We start from the raw sequence: 23,270 nt of genomic DNA, 5'->3' as shown, positions 1-23,270 counted from the left end.
CTAATCTACAATCTCTTTTTTCTTTCAGTCTTCTCATCCGTCTTTTTTCATTGGTTCTTCGCCTCTTCATCCCTGCAGACACCCACAGTCATGAGGATTTATGGCTCTCTTGGCGTCCTATAGATAGAGCTGACCCAGTGGCCAGAGAGGTCCTGAGACATGAAAGCCTGACCTTACTGTGCCCAGCAGGCCTCTGCACACCTGTGGGTCGGCCAGGAGGACACCGGGAATCAATTTCTCTCTCTCTCTGTCCTTCCACTCATTCAATGCCTTCTTCATCTGTAACTTTAATACTCACCTTTGTAGCATCTCCCTAGGTCTACTTGAGGGATTGTCAATTACACGGTGCGTCACACTGTTTTTGTTTTGGACTCTAGGTAACTCCATAAATTGTGCTATCGTCCTTGGCCAATATGAGATTAAATGGAAGATTCATTTAATTTTATTTCACATTTTAGTGCAATTAATTTTTTTATTATTGATATTTTATTTATATAAAATATTATATCTAAATAATACATTTAAAAAATAAACATTTTTATGTCCAAAATATTTTTTATTATATACAACAAATATATGTATAAATTCTTCTACATGTATGCAATTCTCTTTATAGCCTCTTGAGTGTTTGTTTTTTTCCCTTTTTTCTCTCCATGATGGCCCCATGCCTGACCTTTGACCTAGTTTTTCTGCTTGTCTGGTCTGTGTATGTGAATGGGGCTTGCTGAATTATAGTGTGTCATGAGTGACAGCTGGCAAGAACCAATAAACTCCATCCCTGCATTCCTGCAGAAGACCATTAAAGGCCTGTCACATCGCCTTCTCCGTTCAAACAGGGCAGTTGCTGTGTTTTACACTGCTGTTCTAACGCAGCTCTTTGAGAAGGCATGTGACCAGCTCAGAGGTCTGGCTGTTTTATTTGTAAGATCTAAAAACCCTGGTGCTACATGTTCTCTGTGGAATAAGTCCACATTTTTGGCCCCAAATTCTGCTGCTGCTTTTCAAAAGTCACATTTGGGAGGTCTCACGTACTTCCACAATAATTGGAAATGATTTTTTAAAGTAGCCTACCTAATTTTGTCCCGAGAGATTACGTATGCAAAACTGAAGGAAGGTTTTGTCACAACTGGTCAGGCAAGAAAAGAAGAGATGGATCTTGATGCAGCAGTAATACTTTTTTGGTCAAACAAACGAACACACGTTAATGTAAAACCACAGGAGAAAAAGAAACGGCAACAGCTAGTCACAAGCAAAGGCAATACAGGACCGAGGATGGAACAAAACTGAAGGCTTAAATACACAGGCTAAATGATGAACCAAGCAAGACGCAGGTGAACATAATCAATTAATAAATCAGAAACAAAGGACATAATCAGAAACCAAGGAAACCAAGCAAACAGGAAATAAGCACAGGGAGGAGTCTGTATTTTGGCCATTAGTTTTTTGTAATGCAGTGATTAACTTGCTGCAGGACTTTTTAATGTCATGATGCTGCTCATGTGACTTTAAAGCGCATAATAACTGCGCAAGACCTCAAAACATAACAATATAAAACAAAGTCAGTCACCAAGGATAATGTTGCATATTGTTTATATGAAAATGTTGCAACAAACGTTTAACCACTGAAGAAACATTTGAAATTCAGAATAAATAATAATACAAAAAAAAAAAAAAAAACAGACAAACCTCTTTACAAAGAACCAAATGTCTTTAACTACTCGGTTTGTGCCTAAAAACAGTATATGGAATTATCTTCATTTTCTTAGTTGCTGCTCTCTCTTTCTTACTTTTTTTTCACTCTCTCTCCCCATCCATCTTCTTGCCGTAACTGTGAGCCAACCTGTTGTAGCTCTTCCACACCCCCTTAACTTTCCCCTTTAGAGGTATTTGCTTCATTCATTCAGTCTCTCTTTCCCTCACACACCCTTTTGCTCTCTTGGATTCTCACACCCCTCGTCCTGGGACAGTGTATTACAGCGTGTGGAGTCCCATAACCTGTGCTTGGATTGTATTATTACCTGACGGATCTCCAGCGGACTGGGTCTGTTTCCCGTGGACAGCAGTTTTGCATTCGAGAGGAGGATCATGGTGCGGGGGACAGTGGGACAGTGGGAAAGGTGAGAGAGGGTCTCTGTATGAACTTTGCAGCCCAATGCCTCACAATGCAGAAAGCTGTATATCTATCTAGCTCACTGCCAAGTTTCTTTCTCTCGTTTTCTTTTTCTTGCACACTCTGGATGTGGGTCATTCTCTCAGAGTTTCTAAGCCAGTAGTTCTCAACTAGTTTTGCTTCAGGATTTAGACTTTCTTGGACATCAAGTGGCAATCCATCTCAGTAGAATTAATTTTTAATCTAGTTTGATTTGTATCTTCTTTTACCCTGTGTAGTTTGGTGCATGGTTTTTGAGGATGAAGCAATCCCATGCAACCTATGTTGGCATGCGTCTAATTTACCTTCAACAGAATGACTCTAATATGAATTGACTCTAAAATATTGTAGAGTTCGATTGGGTGCATAATGTTTTCTCATCCTTTAAAAGATGAGATCTTTCCCACTCACCACGACCCAATAAAAACAGACCTGCGGCCCATTTTAGGGTCATGACCCTTAAGTTGAGAACCACTGTTCTAAGCTACTGCAATTTTGCATTTTAAAGTTCATTTTCTCAAACATCTACTGATTAGAACTGGTATAATTTGACCCAAGTTCATATTTGTTTAATGCATTTTTTGATTAGGTAATTGTGGAACAAAATCCGAGACTCAATCCACCATGTGCCGTTCCACTCCATTTACCACTGCGTCTGACGGCTTCAATAGCCCTGCTAATGCAACTAAAAAGCCTTGAACAAAATAATAGAGTGTGTCTGTGATGCCTCCAGTCTGATAGCTTATTCCTTCACGCACAGGCTTTTACACGCCCCTCGAAGTTGAACGGCACTCCGGCTTTAGTCGTACGTACTGCCATGAGCCGCATAAACTCACTTCATCACTGCACGTTGGCGGCTTGCCTCTTTCTGACGCTGATAAGCCTCCACAAACAGCGTCCTTTCTGGCTTTTATTGTGAGCAAGCGATTACTGAGAGTATGCGTATGGACATTTGCACTACAACAGATGTTTTGTGAGGACTTTTCTCCCGGTATCTTAAAAACATTCATCGCTGAAGCGTCATTTAAGGATGTTTGGCTCATCTCATGAATGGCCGCTATTGAACTTTGTGCATTCACCATTGGGCTCCATGCAACAATTGCATGGACTGTTTGGATTGGCGTCTCTCCATGTGTGCGCTAGTGCATTTTTGGGCGCTTTTAAGAAATGTAGTTTAAATGTGCGTTTAACTCTTAATTTAGAGCTACACAGATAATCTCCTGTGAAGCGACCGTATGCAGAAACTGCTAACAAACAGCAGGGCTTGTGGAGAGAGCAAGAAGGAGAAATGGGTCGGCTCCTGTACCTTTACAATCCTTTAAAGCGCACAATCCAGCTGCACACTCACCTCTCCGGTCGGCCTGCGCTTGTGAGATTACATTCTCTGACTGTATGCTGTATGCAAGTTGCTGTGCGGCAGACATCCAAAAAAATATAGCTTGAGTCACAGCGGTCGCACCTTCATGTCTGTACGTGGCTCGAATAATCGCTCGTTCAATCAGATTCATTCATAAATCGCACAATCAGACGGCAGTGTCCAAAGTGCAGCAATTCAAAAAGTCTTATCTGCCCCGTCCAGAGAACCAGAGTCCATGTAAAGTCATGTAAACTAACTGTGGTACAGAAGTGCTTGAGGTTACATGCTCGAACAGGACTGAGTTTGAGTGGTGTGTGCAGAGTTCATGGCCACAAAGTTTTTTGATGAAAAATCTGACAGCGTTCCACTGCGTCTGATAGGAAAACTGATTTCTGTGCTAACTTTGTATGCTAAAGGCTGCTTAGAAGTGTCTTTCGTGATAATATAAAGTTTTAGCACTTCTGTATGTAAAAATGCTTTATAGACTCTTGTGCATCCCAGAGAAGTTTGTTAAAGTCAGCGAACCCTTGCAACTGCATTAATTTTGTGGACTGTCAGACTCGTTCCCTGCACATTACAGATGGCAGTTGTGCAGTAAACCATTGCATTTGAATGGCTGTGGTTTCTGCACATCTTGACAGTGCTGTCTGTTGGTTGAACAGAGACTCGGTAGTCGTAAATATTTCCTACTGATGTAACCTGACAAAGCCATAGCGGTTCTGTGCGAGATCATTGATTCCATATGGTATGTAGTTAGTTAGCACAGTATTTGGAATGGCAGTATTTATTTGGAGAGGAAGCTGTTCACCTGTCTGATGCCTCTGGATTTTGTATGCTTTTACAGTTTGGGATTAGACCTGATTTCAAAGGATTTTGCCACAGTTAAAGCTTCTCAGGTATAAGGAGAAATTAGCAATTGCAGAGTGTTGCTCGTCAATTTACTGGTATTTGCGCCATTATTTACCACCCAAAAAAAGAATGTCTTAAACCAGAAGCAAATCTTCTCTGCTCTTGGTCATTATGGAAATGATCCGGCTGCGTCTGGGTTCTTTAATTTACACGCCATCAGTAGATCAAGCGCAGAACTTTCCACTCTCATCTGCGCTTTTTTGAAATTGCTCTCTCATGCTAATTTGCCCTGTTTAGTAAATCTGGCCCTATGTCACTATATCATAAATTTCACAATCACAAAAAATAAAGTTGCAATCGAAGTGACGTGAAGGCCAAGTAGGGTAACCCATACTCGGAATTTGTCCTCTGCATTTAACTCATCCAAGTTAGTGCACACACATTAGGAGTAGTGAAAACACACACACTGTAAACCGTGGACACACACAAACCCAGAGCAGTGGGCAGCCATTTTTGCTGTGGCGCCCAGGGAGCGATTGGGGGTTAGATGCCTTGCTCATGGGCATCTCAGTCGTTTTCTGCCAGTACTGAGAATCAAACTCGCGAGCTTCGGGTTACAAGTCCAACTCTCTAACCATTAGTCCACAACTGCCCCAAATTGTGACATAGTCACATTGTACGATATTAAGTCACAGTCACAAGAAATTAAGTCACAATTGTGATATTTACAGTAAATTCACAATCACAAGAAATAGTTGCAATTATGACATATAAAGTCACATTGTGAGATATTAAGTCACCTTTATGACAGTGACACTGTGAGATATTAAATAACAATTATGACATTGACCTGCATGGTTTAAGATATGTCAGTGCAAGTTGCTTTCAGTTAAAACAGCTCAAACATGCATTTTAGTCTGGGACTATAGGCTTAAGCCTTGTCTGTGAAACCGGGGATTAAGATACATAGGTAAAAACCTAATTTTACTTTCAGATAAGTGAGGATTTTAGTGATAATGGAGAAGTTACATCAATGAATTGGTGTCCTTGAGGGGAAACTCATCCACCTTCTTAAAAAATCTCGAACCTTCTGTCCTAAAGGCAGATTGTACTGTATTTTCACTGCAGTTCTCACCTTACTCTCTAGACCACACACAGACATAAGAAATAATGAGCAGTCTTGGTGTCTTTCACAAAGGTCAAGTTTGTTGTGACACTTTGACCTCAATGTCAACTGCCATGTGTGACGTAACTGTGTCAATTCACTGTCTTTGTACTCTTGGGAACAATGATGTGTTAAGATGCATGAAGATGCATGAATATATAAAAAATAACAAGTTTGATTAATGCTGTTGCCTATATACTTAAGGTTATTCATATCACAGTCCACAGTTCACAGAGATAACACATAGAAGGTCTTGTCATAATCTACACATGTAGACATGTGTTTTTTGATGAGAAACCTGCTAAAAAGTCCAACTAATCAAATTTACCAGGAAAACTTAGCTGGTAAAGCTGGCCGAACAAGGAAGTCTTGCTAGTTAAGCTAGTTCACTAGCATCCCATGTTGAAGACCAGAATCCAAAACACTATAAATGATGATGGGCAGCTGGTGTTTGTCATTATTTGCTTGTTCCAAACCAGTTTGACTTTCTTTCTTGAATATAGAACACAAAAAATATGTTTTCTTTTCCATACATCGTTCGTTGAATAATGACTATGGAAGTGGCCTAAAATGACAAAAAAGCACTATAAAAGCATGATGGTTCCTACGACATACATATGCATGTGTTATAATATAGTTTTCTGAAGACATACAACAGCTTTTTTTTAAGGAACAGAGTGCAATACTGTTTAAAAGTTTGGGGTCAATGTTTTTGCACAACGTCTCACTGCATTTATCAGAAATACAGTAAATATTGTAAAATATTATTGCAATTTAAAACAACTATTGTCTATTTTAAAATATTTTAAAATGCAATCTATTCCTGTGATGATAAAGCTGAATGTTCAGAATCTTCAGGGTCACATGATCCTTCAGAAATGTGCCTAATATGCTGATTTGCTGCTCAAGAAACATTTCTTATTATTATTATCAATGTTAAAAACAGTTGTGCTGCTTAATATTTTTGTGTAAACTTTTCAGGATTCTCTGATAGAAAGTTCAAAAGAACACCTCTTTTTGCGATAGAAATATTTTGTAACATTATAATTTACCGTCACTTTTGATCAATTGTGTCATGTTGCATGTTTTTGGGACCTTCCATTATATGGAAGAACAACATGTACATTTTGATACAATTATCATTCTTTTACTGTACAGATTATTGTATTACTATTTTATTATTGTCCTCTGTTGAATTTAATCCTGAGACGAATAAGCTTAAAAGAATAGCATTGTGCAGTATACCTCAGTTCTTTAACCTTAAACAATTCTCTTTTATTTGAATAATACCTGTCTCCATCTGAGAGCTATTCATTTCTTAACCGGCGCTCAGCGGGCCTGCACAGCCATATCTGACAGGATAAATGTGCCGGATTATACAGGCGATTTTCAGCGAAGATTCAGCGATTACATTGACTCTGCTAACAGAATAGATCAAAATGATTATTCTGAATGTGTGTATATGCATATGTATGACGATACCGATCTCTCTCTTCCTCTGTCTTACAGATAAAAGGGAGAGAGCATAGCAGCTAAATAAATTGGAGAACAACCCCGTCTCAGGACATCAGTCCAAGGAAGAGGATCTGTCGGCAGAGAGATAAGAGGGGGAGGACAGGGAACGAAAGAGAAAGTCAGAGGACGAGAGAGAGAGAGAATGGGATATTGCGGCATATGGATCTTCCTCTTGTCCCTGTCTCTCTCCCATCAAAACGCCACTGCAGAGGCTGAAGGTAGACTGCTGACTCATACTTTATCCAGTCCCCAGTGAACTGCCAATATCACGCCCTTCAATCAATCACACTCTGAAAAAGGTTGCAGGCAAGGTACAAAATGAACATTTGCCAAGCATTAAATCAGGGTTCCTCAAACTCGGTCCTGGAGGGCCATTGTCCTGCAGAGTTTAGCTCCAACCCTGATCAAACACACCTACCTGTGAGTTTCTAGTGATCCTGAAGACCTTGATTAGCTTGCTCAGGTGTTTTTTGATCAGGGTTGGAGCTAAACTCTGCAGGGCAGTGGCCCTCCAGGACCGAGTTTGAGGAACCCTGCATTAAATGCTAAAAAAAAAAAAAAAAAAAAAAAATTTAGGTGAGTAACTAAAATTGAGTGCCTTTCAGAATACGCAAGAATGACATCCAACCCTTTGCGTTTGGATGTGAACGATTCGAATTAAGTCAGGGGTGTCCGTTCCTGCTCCTGGAGGGCCACTGTCCTGCAAAGATTAGCCCCAACCCAAATTAAACATCTGAACCAGCTAATCAAGGTCTTACTAGGCATACTAGAAACTTCCAGGCAGATGTGTTGAGGCAAGTTGAAGCTAAACTCTGTAGGACAAAAAGAAAGAAAACTTCCAAAAGAATGAAAGAAACATTAGACTTCCAATGTTTTTAATTCACTTCATGATTTGACTAGCATCAAAACAAAAGTTTTGTGCATACATTGCGATTTCTTTTACTTTCGCACTCTACAATTTCATATCAAATATTTTTAAAACAATATATAAGTTGATATGTATAGATGCTAGTTAATAAGTTGCAAATGCATAACTATCTGTTACGTTATAAAAGCGAGACAGTAGAAAGTAAAAAAAGTTAACACAATTAATTTAATCTAATTAATTAATTAATACTTTTACATTTTTTATTTATAAGTTGAACAATTAATCAGTTAGTCTACTTAAATGTTGGTGCTTTTTGCCTAATCATTTTTTTATTTATTTTTTATTTTATCAGTCGAAAAATGAATCAGTTACTTCAATGTTGGTGCTTTTTGCCTATTTTTTATTTATTTATTTGTATTAGTTGAATAATTAATCAGTTACTTCAATGTTGGTGTTTTTTGGCCTAATTTATTTATTTATTTAATTATATGTGATTTAATTTTCACTCTTTTTTCAATTTACTTATCTTATTGTTTTCTATAAGACAAAATAATCGAGATATTAAAGAAACACGCATCTATCTTGCTGGTTAGATAGGTACAAATTTCCTGTTGTATGAGATTCTTTTGCAATAGTGTTTCAGGGAAGTTTACTTTGAATCATTACCATGTGTATCAGTTCACCTGAAGAGGCTGTACAGGTGGAGTTTTTTCCACACGTGTCCTGCTGAGTCAGCCGGTTCTGCTGCAGCACATATGCAGACCTCCTGCAGCTTGATACCTCTGGTTTGAGCCTTTTAAGATAAATCATTGTACCCCTCTCTGATTTCCATCAGCTCAGAACTGTCTACAAAAATCAGTGTGTGTGTGTGTTTCTGTTTCACCTTGAGCTGTGTGTGTGAGAGAGCGGGAAAGAGCAAGAATGTGAAACATATTGAATTCACGCAGGATGGTTTTAGAGGAGTCTGTCAGGACCAATTACTGACTGAGGCACTAATGCCCTGAAACACTGTAATTTTCCACACCTCTTCAAAATGGCTGTTTGCAGTGACAGACACTTGACTATGAAATGGAAAGAATGTGCTTTCTGAGGTCACGTCCTTGTACTTTTTCACCATCTCTTCCTGCTTTATGTCGAAACCCTGTTAAATGTAAAAGAAAATGCAACTTACCCAGTAATCAACCCTTATATCTGTAAATACAAAGGTAGTCACTTCTCACTGCCTTCAGGTCCTTGTTGTCATGTTAATAGCCTGTCAGTCTGTTACAGTTGCTTTGAAAGTAAGCAAATGTTTGCTTAATAACCTTATTTTTTTACTGACTTTACTGACACAGCACTGAATGCAGCTCTTTTATGTTGTATCGTGTTAAACTACATCATCTTCACAGGCTGATGATTTTAATCTAGCAGCAGATGATTTTAGTGTAATCCTCTTTGCACACAACTGCACAGTCTGCAAGCTGCAGCTGAGATGTATCTGGAGATCTAGAAAGTAAGACTGGAGAGATCTGTTTAAGCGCTGTATGCGATGAAGAGTCTCTCCTGACACGTGGCAGTGCTGTATTGTGGCTCTTTTGAGGGTTGCAGGTATTACTGTGAATGCTATGCTAAATAATGATGGAGTGAACTCTGAATCAATCACTGAATTAATCAGTGAACAAACAAATTAATTGTATTATATAAAACGTTAAATGGCGTATTCATGGCAGAACGTGATTTCACCAAGTGCAACATGTTTCTGGATTAACATCTACGTTGATCCTGGAACAACATTTCAATCAACCAATCAGATTTGAGGGACGAGTTTACAGTTTATGTCAAGTTTTGGCTTACAACAAGGGTTAGGTTCTTCTACATCAGTGTTATTCACCTATCATTTCCCTCTGATTTTAGGAATAAATTATGGGTAGGGTTAGGTTTAGGGGTGGGGATAGGCTAAGACAACATTTTCAGACAGGAATGTGGTTCCAGGGTCAACAAAATATGTTGGCCCAGAAACGCGTCTAACTTGGCAAAATCATGTGCCGTATACTGAAAGTTTTCACCTGGATCAAGATAGAACATCTGCCAAATTCACATTTTTGTTACTGTCCTCGTCTCTTCCTCTGGTTGAATGCCTCTGGACCATGAGCACTGACTGGACCGCTAAAGTTAACTTTTGATAAACTTCCCTATTGCACGAAAGCATTTTTCTCGCTTAGAATGCTGTATGTGAGTGATAAATCAGTACAGCCTGCAGTGTTTGTTCCCTTTTGATATGGGTGGCACAGATTTTCCCAACTCTGTGCAGCAACTTTTCTGGAAATGAGACTTTTTATGTAGTTCCTGCCAGATGGTCAATAACGCCATGGCGTTTAATGCATATACTATTGTTTCCAGAGCTCTATTGTGTTTTGATTTTATAATAGCGTCTGTCATCTTGTGGTTGTTTTGGGCGGAGAACATTTTGAGGGCATTCTTATGTGAGCTAGTTAGAGCCTTTGCAAAGCCTGGGATGTACTTGTCTCCTTCGGTTTTTGTTGTATTTCAGGTGTTGGTGTGTAAACCTATCTTCTCTGATCTCTGAGATCTGGATGTACATTGTCCGCTACTATTAAGTCTAATCTAGTACTAATTAGCCTCGTCTTTAGAGAGTTGTCAGACTTGACATCTGCAGTCCACTTAGGGCCAGCCGTGACAAGTGTCACAATGATTGTGCAATCACCTCACAAGCAAGGCCACATTTTGCACCGATCAAAGACAGAAATAAATCATTATTTGGATCTATTTTCAGAATGCACACTACTGGAAAAGAAGCTCAGAACACATCCTGAAAATGTAGGTCATAAACCATAACACAAGCATTGGATGACTGGACTTTAGGCTACTTATATTCTGATCAGGTCTAATTCTGTGTCTGTAGTAGCTGTTCCTGTTTAATGTGGTTTCTAAAGTGCAAATCACTAGGCATAAATTAAATGGCTCTGAAAATCTGTTGGGTTTTTTTCCTGGGACTACACTGCCATCTCATGGTGAATGCGCACTTTGTGGCTGGGTGTGAACAAGAAAGCCTTGACAAGAGTGAGGTTGGACCCTTCAATTATTATGGTTCAAAACTGAACTGATGTTAAGCCAGTTATACATGTGATACAAAACTGCAATATAGTAAAACTGCAGTTCAATTCAGAGAAATTATAATGTTGATAGAATCAAATACTGTTTGCTTTAAATATTATTTAATTATACTTATCAATTTAACTTTCATTTGGAGGAGGAACACTTCATTTTCCAGATTGCTCCAATTTACCTTAAATTCCAAACAAAGCCAAAGAACATTCGACTTGCAAAACGACAAAGCTTTTTGTTGGACTTTACCTTTGTTGTGTTTGTGATCTTCTATGAATTGAAATCTTGCTGTCGGTTCGATCCAATTCCTCTAAATTGTGCCCAACTTTTTTAATATGAACTCTTAGCCATCTTTTAGAACATTTTCACTTATAAAAACAGTCTCGGCCATGGTAAAAGAGGAACATTTGTCAAAAATCAATCTCCCTTGTTCCTTTTCAGTATGCCGTACAGCCATGCCTGCAGATATTGTGTTCCTGGTGGATGATTCCTGGTCAGTGGGTCCGACCAGCTTCCAGCAGATCAAAGAGTTCATAGCGGACATCATCCGAGCCTTCCAGGGAAGTGTGGTTGGACAGGAAGGCGTTCGCTTTGGAGTGACTGTCTATTCAGACTTGCCTAGGTCCGTATGCATATTGTGTGCTGCATGTGTGAATGCTCGACCTTGTATCTTAGTAAGCACGAATAAACACTTGAATGTGTCCTTGTTCAGGATGCGTATAGCTGTGACGGATTATTCGACTCTGGAGGAAGTGCTCAGAGCCGTGGAGGAGTTGTCGTATGAGGGAGGCAGCAGCCGCACCGGCCTGGCATTGGAATTCCTCGTAGAGTCAGTGTTCAGTCCTTCTATCATCAGAGACAACTCCCCGAAGGTGAGATAACCCATCTGTGAGATAAAAAAAGACCAACTTTACACTGCAAAGGTGGCACAGAAGCTGCATCTAAAGCGCTACATATATATACAAAAGACAAGTTCACACACAACCAAAGCCACGTTGGAGCCACAATGGAGATTTTAAAATGGCTTTTATGCTGTATTGTATTGCTGTATTCACAATTGAAGATTCAAAACTGCTGCATGGTATGATACAATCACAGCCAATCAAAATATTTGATGTTTATTGTACAGTTAGGAGGATCAGGATTATGGACCAATGACATTTCAAAGTGGGTGGGGCTACACTCTTAAAAGTAAAGGATCCAAAAAAAATATTATTATGTTTTTGCAGTGATGATGCCATAGAAGAACCATTTTTTGGTTCCCCAAAAAACGTTCACTGAACAGTTAGTTAAAGAACCATTTTTTCATTTTAAAAATCTAAAGAACCTTTTGTGCAATGGAATGGTTTCATGGATGGTAAAGTCACCATGAAATCAAAATGGACTATTCTTCTTTATTATGGTATATTGCAGTATTTATTATAAATGATTTATCCTTGCACATCCTGATTTTTCGGTGTATGACATCAAAGTACCGCGAAAGCAATTCAAAAGCACACTGAGCTGCCTGGACAAAGTCAAGCTCTACATTTTTTCTTGTTTGAAAAGCCGTTTCACTCAGATATAAGCTACACCAAAATAGGAAAGAAAAGACAATCGCAACTTCCATTTAATCCCGACTTTAACGTTTCTTCATGGATCTATAGATTCCAATAAAGCACATTTATTTTTAAGAGTATGGCTACCCAGCATAAAGGCACATAAATGGAAACCAATCAAACGACAATGTCACGTTCGTACTCACAGCTTGCATTGTTTGGCATTTTATGGCACCTCATTTGGTTAGGACACAGTCTAAATACAGAATACTGAACCGTAATCATATCTGAAATGTAAAATTTCCAAATGAAACATCCTGTCACATACACACAGAACAACCTTATAATTATATCTCAAAGAGCTGCACCTGCAGTCACTTCATTGATTCTGTCAGGACATCACGTCCTGCGCTGCAGTGCACACACTCTGCTCCGCAGTGTCCCACCCATCCTAATTTAGGGCTTGATTAGGATTCCAAACTGCACATAGATGCTGGTCTTGCTGTGGAGCACCTGGTGTGAGGAAACGAGCAGGCATTTAAAATGAACTGCAGAGATTTACCCCTTTTTAAAGCTCTCTTTAACATACTGTAATGGCATACTGTAAGGTGCATAAAGATGAACCCAGACTCAGCTCGGCCAATGCGGTGAACTTTAGGTGACCCAGGAGATGCTTCTTTTTCAGAATACTCATTTGTGAGTCAGTGTAAGCGACTTTGCAAGTTTGGATCTGCTGCGGTTGGGGAATTATGTATGCAATGAGATGATAATTCATGCTGTGTGCTTTCAAGGGCATCAGTATCAGCGTGATACTCTTAATGGCAGATTGAGTCCTTTAATACAAATTCACACTTTTGGGTGGATTTCATGAAAGCTGTTAAGACAGTTCTCATTTTTGTTTCTTATCACTGTAATGTGAAAGATAAATATATATTTCAGTTGTAAAGTACATAACCTTTATGAGGATTTAAATAAAAAACGGATTATATAACATTGTTTTTCTGTAATGTGGTATTACGGTAATGAGAATTCTTGTTGAAATAATGGGAATAGTAAAAGTACATGATGACTCAATACAGTAATGAAAATTGGAGTGTTAACAATGCTTATTTGTCCTAAAAAATGTCACAATGCAAAATAATAATAATAATTAAAATAGTCCTAAATGTAGGCTGCATTTTCTTTCCTGGTAGCACTTTATTTTACAGTCCTGTTTTACATCTAAGTCCTATATTTACTATAATAACTAGTTACTAACACTAAACCTAACCTCAACCCATATAATTACCTAAGTCCATATAATTACCTATATTACTCATTACTTTCTCATGTAAGTACACTGTAAATGCACATACTGTAAAATAAAGTGCTATCTTTTTTCTTCGTGGTTGAATATAAGTAGGACCTTTCTCGATAGTCTTTGTGAGATTTACTCTTTAATATATTTTTGTACATCTTTGAAATTTAATGCCTGTGGCATGTCTAAGGGGGATCTACAAGTATGACCCAGTTTTATTACTTTGTGTGGTGACTGGCTTTATATTTCTGATGTTAGAAGAAGTCTCACAATAGACATGTATTTCACTCTAAAAATGACATGGAAGAAAGGAAAACTGTTTTTCCATAAATGTTTGCATTGTGGCATCATTTTAATTACAATTAAGCACATTTTTGAGGTTCTTCAGGTTTTGTGAAATTCACCCTTTTGCATGTTGGGATATAAAGCATCACATTATGTTTCTTTCTGGCATCAGATTGCTGTTCTGATCACTAATGGCCAATCGGATGATCCAGTGGACGGTCCAGCTAGAGCTGTTACAGACAGTGGAATTTCACTGTTTGCTGTGGGTGAGTTTTCAGACTTGTTGTCAAAAGTGTTTGTGTGTGCTTGCTTGTGTGTGTGGTTGTGCGTGCTTGTGTGTGTGTGCACACTCCTTTATGTTTTGACGTGTGACTCAGAGTAACTGTAGTGGAGTGATTTACACTGAATGGTAGTATTGGTGAACGTGCCAAGACATAAAACGTGTATGTTTGTGTGTGTCAGCCTTGTTTCCTTGACTTTCTGACGCTCTTTCTGTTTTGATGCCCAGAGTGCTGAAATAATTATGGCTCATTACCCGGTGGCCAGCTAATTGCTGTAATTTTTCATCAAGCTCATTCCTCCTTGCTCCCCTTCCACACACACACACACACACACACACACGCACACCGTGTCCTGCCTTTCTAATCAGTTTTCCCAGAGAGATCAGGCCGTTTGACACATGTACAGCAATGCGACATGGCGTGACGTTCTCCCATCATCACTCTACAGCTGATAACACTGCAGACAGGTCTGAGACATGAGGGTCACTCATGTACACACACACACACACACACACACACACACACACACACACACACACACACACACACACACACACACACACACACACACACACACACACACACACACACACACACACACACACACACACCTGTTAAGAATTGGCTGCACCCTACAGGCCTCCATGATATAATTTTTTTTTTAAATAAAGTCACTGGAGCTGTGGTATAGTGACAAGTGAATAGCCTTGGTGATCATATAGGTGATTAAGGTTCGAGTTTGGACTGCAACGTGCCCTGTTCCCATAATCTGTAAGAAATGAAGTAGATCTGTGTTGAAGCTAATCTGTGCCTGGGCGATGTGTGTTGTGTGTTCTTCAGGAGTGAGGAACGCCGATCAGTCTGAGCTGAAGAAGGTCGTTACAGAACCCCATGAGGAACATCTAATGCTCAGCCCAGATTTCTCCTTCCTCGAGCACCTGCTGCCCAAACTCTCCCGCCGCATCTGCTTCACTGCTTCAGAACCTCCCCGACCTGTTAAACAAAAGCCACCTGGTAAAATGACCATGAGTTTTGCTAATGGAACTTGAGGCTTATCTTTTTTGTATTTATTGCATTTCAAGCTTGTCTAGTTGGCCCGCTTGTTAAACTCTGCCCTCCTTGATTACTGTTGCTTGTGTAGACAAGGTTTATATATTATACATTTAGATATAATACATGGGAGATTTAAATGAACACTTTCATTTAAAAACTCATTAATTATGTAGGTTTTGATTTGGTTTTTAATTTTACTTGGCCTGTGATATATTTATTTAAAAAAGAAAACCGTTAAATTACACACAAAATGGCCAAATTACAATTAATTTCACAAATGACAATTATGGAGTTAAGTTCAGTTTTCAAGTCAGTTCAATGTTGATTCAATTCAGTTCATTAAAAGTGTCTGCAATGTTATCTCAGTTCATTAAAAGTGTCTGCAATGTTAGTATCTCAGTTCATTAAAAGTGTCTGCAATGTTAGTATCATTATCCAGCTCAATTCCTTTCAAATTTTGTTCTCATCCAATAGTGTCAGTGCAGTTAAATCGATAATATAACTATATATTAATTGTCTTATTAACCCCTTTCTTTTAATAGTGATTAAACGTGACAACATTAATGTAACAGTTGAACACTTTCATTATGATACTGTGATATAGTTTAGCTGCCATTGCTCTTATTTATGACCTAAATGTAAATATAAATAAACATTAATTTTAGTGACAACATTCTATATTATATTACTAATGTCCTAGCACTAACACAGGACTTCTTATTGATTTCATATGTGTTTGTTTGGGAATGCTAGCTTGATCGATAGATTGAACCTCTCAAGATTTATCATAAAGATATCTACCTCAAAATAAAGATCTTAAAAAGAAAAAAAACACACCCGGTCCTCTCTCTTGTGTCATTTACGAATACTTTCCATATCTACACAAACAGACAGATCTTTCGTATTAGTAAAGAGCAAAAGTTCAGTTGCTATGTAGAACTGGTCAGCAACATTAGGAAGGCTAGGCTCAGCGAAGAGCTAATTCATGTTTATCCTGTGTGCTGTTCTGTCTGCTGTAGTGGTGGAGAGGATAGTAGGACCTAAAGATCTGCAAGTGAGTGAGCTGAGTTACAGCTCTCTGCAGCTGACCTGGAGTCAGGCCACAGGAGACGTTACCGGCTACAGGCTGCTCATCACCCCTGTGTCTCCAAAGGGCCATCTGCTCCCAGCACAGCAGAGACAGGTGAGACACGCTCACCTGTCCATATGCACACCCCATGCAGCACAGCAGATGGAAGGCTGCGTGCACATGGACAACTTTTGTTTAAGTGGCAATGTTGATTATGTATTTGTGTGTGTATGGTTTGTTCAGAATATATTATTTTCTTTTTCTCCGTCACAGATTGATCTGAAGGGAGATATTAGTAGCACTCCAGTAACCGGGTTGAGTCCTAAGACTGAGTACTCTCTCACTGTATACGCCATCTACCCCGGACGCATTGGAGAATCTGCCACTATTATCACAGAAACCAGTGCGTGTCAAACTGTATACACTCTTAGAAGAAAAGGTTCTATATATAACCTTAAATGATTCTGGGTCATTGTGATTTTGCAAAGTATCAGAGGGAAATGATAGGTGAATAGCACTGATGTAGAAGCACCTAACCCTGGTTGTAAACCTAAACTGTAAACTTGTTCCTCAAATCTGATTGGTTGATTGGAATGTTGTTCCAGGATCAACAAAGATGTTAATCCAGAAACATGTTGCACTTGGTGAAATCACGTTCACCAAGGGTTCTTTCAAGTGCTTCATACATTGAACCTTTTTAGGCATTTTTCATGAATTTAGGTCATTAATCACTAGAAAAAAATGAATAACCCATTAGACATGAGAGTATTTTGCAGTTATTTTACAATTTAAAACATTTCTCCTAGAACCTCAGTGTACACCAAAAATGTCTCTAAACATGATAAATCTAGGCTACTTTAAAAGGGCATGCATATATATTTAGAGGAATGATCTTTCTTATTTTTTTGTACGCAAACTTTCCCATCGTCTGAATGCAATATCCCAGCAAGCATACGTACGCTTTCTTTTCAGCTGTTGTGCCACCGGTTGCGAACTTCCGTGTGATTGAAGAAGGACTTTTCTTTTTACGCCTGGGATGGACGCCTCCGCTTGGAAAAGTGGATGGATATAAAATCTATGTTCCAAGAAGTGGGTAACCAGCAGACTTTCACAGACCGAATATGAGAAACTTACTGATGTTGTTTTAAAATATTCCCACATTTATTCTCATATATCTTTTCCTCCTCAGCGGACAGACCCGGGCTTATTTATGAGCAGATGCTGACGGGCGACGCCTCCTCTCACGTGATTGACACCTTAGAAGAGGATAAAGATTACAAGGTCAACATCTATGCCATCTACCCAGAGGGCACCAGTGAGCCTGTATCTATCACCGGGAAAACTTGTTAGTCTATTTCCTCTTTCTTTCTTCCCTTCATATTTTCACCTCACCTCACGCATAAGTCTGCTCTTCCAAAATGATAAGTCTGTCGTCATGATGGTATCAGAATCCATGATACATTCACAGTGTTGCTTTTAAAGTGGTGCATGCAAACAAACATTTCCTCTATTTCAGTCCTCCTGTGTATAGGCTATACATAGGGAGGACTCTGTAAAATATAGTGTAGCTATATATATACTTTATTATTATAGAACTATGAATAATAATTAAAGTGACCATTTTATATGAAATTGTTTGGCTTGGAATTGTTGTGTGTTGCTGGTTTAACCACTAGATGGCAGTTTAACACATTTCTTCATGAAAAATCCTGCAGTAAATACTTTATGATTCTTGTCATGCATTATCATCCCACTCAAAACGCCGTGCACTTCTCATTCTCTGGATGTTGCAGTGAAACTGGTCCCAGTTGATCAACTGCTGGTGCAGAACGCCACTACAGACACAGTTCAGGCCCGCTGGTCGTCTGTCAGAGGTGCCACAGGGTACAGACTCACCTGGTCATCATCAGGTAACAAGTACTGAGCTGCTTTGATAATAAATGCAGCCTGTTTTAAAACATAAATATAAATGCAAATCTCTGCTTGCCTATTTCCGTAGAGGGACACATAGAAAATGTGAACCTAGGAGACAACTTTAATTTCTACATGGTGCAGGGCCTGCATGCTGGCACGGAGTACACCATCACTATCAACCCTATCTTTGTGGACATTGAAGGGCCTGTTACCTCTGCCAAAGCCAAGACATGTGAGTGCTGCACGTGCACTTTAAGGGGCCGTTCACACAGGACGCATGCATGCTTTGAAAGACAGATAGACGGAGCCAACATTAAGATGTTATTAAACTTGACACAGTGTCTTAAAAATAGAAAGAAAAGAACATACAATGCTGATAATAAATCATCCCAAATAGCAAACATATTTTTAGTTTTGCTAACGTTCCCATTAAGTAAATGTTTTTTATAAATGTTCTCTAAACATTTAAACATATGTATTTTTAAAGTCCTCCTGTAGTCAATAATTATATCCCCTAAAACTCATCTTTGATCACTAAAATGGCATGTTTAAAAGTTTTTTTGTTTTTTTTTGTGGACAGCTTTGAATGTAGGCTAACTACATGCTTGCTGCTTTTAGTATAAGCGTAACCATGAATATGCAAATGAGCCCCTCCTCCACTCACTAATACAGGTTCATCTATCCATGTATCAGAATGATAATCCATTTTATGTATCACTCTCTACAATGTCGGACACATAACGGTAATTAATATGATTAACCTTTTGCTTGACTAAGTTATCAAACAGCTAATAATGTGTTGCTAATGTTACAAAAACCATGTTCCCGTTCACAATTTCAGAGTCAGACAGCTGCCTCCTGAAAATCAGTATCCTTAGAAAAGCTTAGAATGTCAGTGGAGAAAAGCATATAGTTCATCATAACATCATAATAGGCCTATGCATCATATCCATAATTCACCTGCTATATTGCTAAACGTACCCGATTTTTCATATCAACAGAAAAATGTACCAAGATAACCAGGCTTCTCTTGAGACTCCCCTGCTTCGCTTTTGATATGACTTATGAATTTGCACATGGTTTGTCTTAAAGTATATTAAAAACACCACATAGAGATATAAAACATTAAAAGCTTGATTTTGGTCATGTGAACATTAAGGAAACATTCCAATTTTTCAATTTGCAATCATTTGGGGAATGTTACTTTTGAATGGATTAAAAACAGTTAGAAAAACCGTCCAACTAAAATGTTTCAAAAATAAAATGTCCCTCGAGTAGTAAACGAGTAGTTTGCACATCAATAAAGACCAGAGAACATTACTGGAAGAATGTTTGGGCATAATTTTGAGAGAACCTTGTTAAAATGTTAGCCAAAGTTCCAAGAATGTTCCCTGTTAGCTGGGATACAATGTAGGAAGATTATGATGCTCTCTCGCTCTCTCTCTCTCTCTCTCGCTCTCTCTCTCTCTCTCTCTCTCTCACTCTCTCTCTCTCTCTCACTCTCACTCTCTCTCTCTCTCTCTCTCTCTCTCTCTCTCTCTCTCTCTCTCTCTCTCTCTCTCTCTCTCTCTCTCTCTCTCTCTCTCTCTCTCTCTCTCTCTCTCTCTCTCTCTCTCTCTCTCTCTCTCTCAGTGGAAAGCAGTGCAGTACAGACCCTGAGAGCATCTGCGGTGAGCACTAGCAGCGCAGTTACCTTGTGGAATGCTGTACCTGGTGCCACAGGCTACAGACTGGCCTGGGGTCCTACTGCAGGTACCTCAAAAAGTGCCTGTGCTGTTGTCCTAGGATCTCATTGTCCTGAACTTGGCCATTCTCCACTTTCCAATTTCACTTTGTAGTCTGTTTCTCTTTTTTGTCACTACTTTTCTTTTCTTTCATTTCCTCTCCCTTCTCTCTCTCTCTCTCTGTCTCTCTCTGATTTATAGTCTCTTTTTCATGGAAGCGACAGGTTGGTGACAACATGAGGTGTCGCTGTGCCGCCTCATGACTCATGCCGTCAACTTTATCTGTGTGTTTAGGAGAATTTGTGTGTGTATGTGTGTGTTCGGGGCTCTGTGTGGAAAAAATGAATTGATGTCACCTCTGAGCACCTCCAAAAGAAGAGTCTTTGAAAGTGACACCTTTCTGTCACTGTGATGGGCTGCAGGCCCCTGCTTTAAAAGAGCGACCTGGAAGAACATTCTGAGGAAGAAGTGCTCTGTGACTCATACCACACGCTCTGACACATACATATAGATGAGTCTGAGGATGAGTTTATGGAGAAAAGGGAGAGAAACGAAGGGCGAGAGAGGCTAAATTAGGTGTTCGATGTTTAGTATTTAAAAAAAAGAACATTAGTGCTGTCAAATCGATTAATTGCGACCAATCGCTTCTAACATCAAATTTTGTTTACATAATATATGTGTGTGTATATATATATTATATTTATATATATTGTGTGTGTGTGTGTGTGTGTATATAAGGTATGTGTGTATATGTGCGTGTGATTAATCGTTTTGACAGCACTAATATATATATATATATATATATATACTCATCCATTTATATGAATGCATTATTTTATGCGTGTTGTAAGAATTTTTATTCCTGTATCATCAGAAAATGTATATACTGTATAATATGCAAGTACATATACATATTTTACATGTATATTCATATATATGTACATACCTCTTTTATCCGTTTATATATGTATTTATGTGTGTTTATGTGAAGAGTTCACAGGGAGAGATCGGCCCAGACAGCTGGCTCTGAATGGCAGCACTACTGAGTATGTTTTGAAGAATCTGGTCCATGACACCGAGTATGTGCTCTCTCTTTACGTGCTCTTTGGTTCTCTGGTTGGCCCGGGCATCACCGCTACATTCAGAACCTGTGAGTGACCTGAAACTTTCTCCTGTTTTCTTGATAAACACATTCTGACAGTTAGCAGTGACTTCAGCTGCTTATTGGTCGAGTTATGTCATGCTTTCTGCTCCCCAGCACCCCTCGGATACGTGTCAAATTTTAAAGTAACGTCATACACCAGCTCGTCCATCGATGTGGAATGGAGTCCTATTGTAGGGGCCACAGAGTACAAACTCACCTGGAGTTCGGGTAAAAACTGTTCATCTACAAAATCAAAATCACTGGCAAATGTGTCCACTCTGTTTCAATGAGGCCCATACAATTATAATTCCTTATTTTGATTTGTGTTGTGCATGTGTGTGTGCTTTTGCTCCCAGAATTTGTGCGTTCTCAGAGTCGTTTTCTTGACCGCAGCGTTTTACAGCACAGCATCACTGGTCTTCAGCCACACACGCTTTATTCTGTCAGCATTCACGCTCTCTACAGCAACACAGAAGGGCCAGAAATCACCCTCTCGCAGCAAACAGGTACTTTTTACAACAATAAACTCATTTTATAAAAGTTAAGTTTGTGATTACCACAAAAATTAGTAGCAATTTGTCAAATTTTAAAAAAGCAAACATTTAGCTCACAGTGAAGCATTTACAATGGGGTAAAATTTTAAAATACTGTTTCAATAATATAGACATTAGACTAAACAATATGTGTGAACAGTCAATTACTAACCTTTTATGTATAAAGTGATATCTGATTTTACATCTTTGTTGCCATTACAATGTAACTCCATAAACCCTAAATCGTAAATTAAATCTAGATTTAAAATGAAAACCTTCACATTTCTGCTTTTAAATCCTCCAAAAATTGGCCCCATTCACTGCCATTGTAAGTGCCTCACTGTAACTTTGATTTTTGCTTCTCTCTCTCTTTTTTTTAATAATATTTCTAAAAAATGTATTTTAAGAAAACAGAACGGTTTTATGTGGTAATTGGTAGGAAATTAGCTTACTTACCTACTTACTTTCCTACTTAAACTGTAGGAAAGCTGTACCAACAGTTCTTGATCTATTTGGTTTGGTTTGACTGCTCAGTTTGGCTCTGTGTCTCTTTAAATGACAACTGGTTGACAGTCATTTATCAGAGCCATGAGAAGAAAACTCTGCTCTGTTAATTAAACACTTCAGACAGTCAGGGTTCGGGGATATGGAGATGTTCCGCCCATTGTTCCAGTGGGATTGTGGGATATCAGGAGATTGATTGACAGCTCCTGTGTTTGAGCCCCCATCTTTAGGACAACAGCTATATATAGAGCAGTATTTTGTACTTCAGTACTGAAGCTCTCTGTGTGTGTGTGCGCGTGTGTGTTTGAGTATGTGTGTGCGCGTGTGTGCGTGTTTGCATGTGTGTGTGTGTGTGTGTGTGCGTGCTTCCGTGTGTGCGTGCGTGTGTATGTGTGTGCGTGTGTATGTGTGTTTCACTGCTGTCAGCCTCACTGTTATCAGCACATCTTCACAGTTCACAGTAAAACGGCTACAGTACACTTAAAACAACGCAAAAACAAATATAAAAATGTATAAGTATTTATTTCACCTGTTTTTACTTAAATGTGTCTTACATGTTGGACTATAATCCTTCAAGGGGCTTCTAGATTTAATATCTTAAAAATATTAAATAGAAAATTAATATATTTGAATGAATTTCACATGTGAATGAATTATAATTGAATAATTTTTAAATAATACATATATTTCATTGACTTTTATCAAACCTGGTCTCACTAATAGTTGTGCCATATTGTTTTGCAGCTTCTTTAACTGACTCTGAGCTGATTGAGACAGTTCGGGAGGTAAAAGTTGTGGACATTGGCGCCAGCTCTTTTAAACTGGCCTGGAAGAAAACGCCAGGGGTCACTGGGTACAAGATCACCTGGAGCCCCTTTCATGGTGGGCACCGGCAGTCGTCATTACACTCTATTATCATT

At 38.9% G+C, this 23,270-nt stretch overlaps 1 protein-coding gene across 1 annotated transcript in view; it reads left to right on the top strand.

Moving 5' to 3' along the window:
• The first annotated feature begins 1,678 nt into the window (after positions 1 to 1,678).
• The window catches only part of col7a1l (collagen type VII alpha 1-like), a 61,540-nt gene continuing 39,948 nt past the window's right edge, over positions 1,679 to 23,270 (top strand). The window contains exons 1-17 of the mRNA XM_056235784.1: positions 1,679 to 2,117; positions 7,030 to 7,253; positions 11,450 to 11,630; positions 11,721 to 11,880; positions 14,301 to 14,394; positions 15,250 to 15,423; positions 16,482 to 16,645; positions 16,805 to 16,934; positions 17,504 to 17,620; positions 17,721 to 17,876; positions 18,325 to 18,441; positions 18,531 to 18,677; positions 20,078 to 20,197; positions 21,161 to 21,319; positions 21,428 to 21,541; positions 21,670 to 21,819; positions 23,095 to 23,232. Of these exons, the coding sequence (XP_056091759.1) occupies positions 7,178 to 7,253; positions 11,450 to 11,630; positions 11,721 to 11,880; positions 14,301 to 14,394; positions 15,250 to 15,423; positions 16,482 to 16,645; positions 16,805 to 16,934; positions 17,504 to 17,620; positions 17,721 to 17,876; positions 18,325 to 18,441; positions 18,531 to 18,677; positions 20,078 to 20,197; positions 21,161 to 21,319; positions 21,428 to 21,541; positions 21,670 to 21,819; positions 23,095 to 23,232 (2,197 nt within the window). The 5' untranslated portion in view covers positions 1,679 to 2,117; positions 7,030 to 7,177. The remainder of the gene's footprint in view (positions 2,118 to 7,029; positions 7,254 to 11,449; positions 11,631 to 11,720; positions 11,881 to 14,300; positions 14,395 to 15,249; positions 15,424 to 16,481; positions 16,646 to 16,804; positions 16,935 to 17,503; positions 17,621 to 17,720; positions 17,877 to 18,324; positions 18,442 to 18,530; positions 18,678 to 20,077; positions 20,198 to 21,160; positions 21,320 to 21,427; positions 21,542 to 21,669; positions 21,820 to 23,094; positions 23,233 to 23,270) is intronic.

The sequence above is a fragment of the Rhinichthys klamathensis genome, unplaced genomic scaffold (genome assembly GCF_029890125.1).
Source record: "Rhinichthys klamathensis goyatoka isolate OS25496 unplaced genomic scaffold, OSU_Roscu_1.1 h1tg000430l_1, whole genome shotgun sequence".
Taxonomy (NCBI): domain Eukaryota; kingdom Metazoa; phylum Chordata; class Actinopteri; order Cypriniformes; family Leuciscidae; genus Rhinichthys; species Rhinichthys klamathensis.
This window is presented reverse-complemented; position numbering and strand designations above follow the sequence as displayed.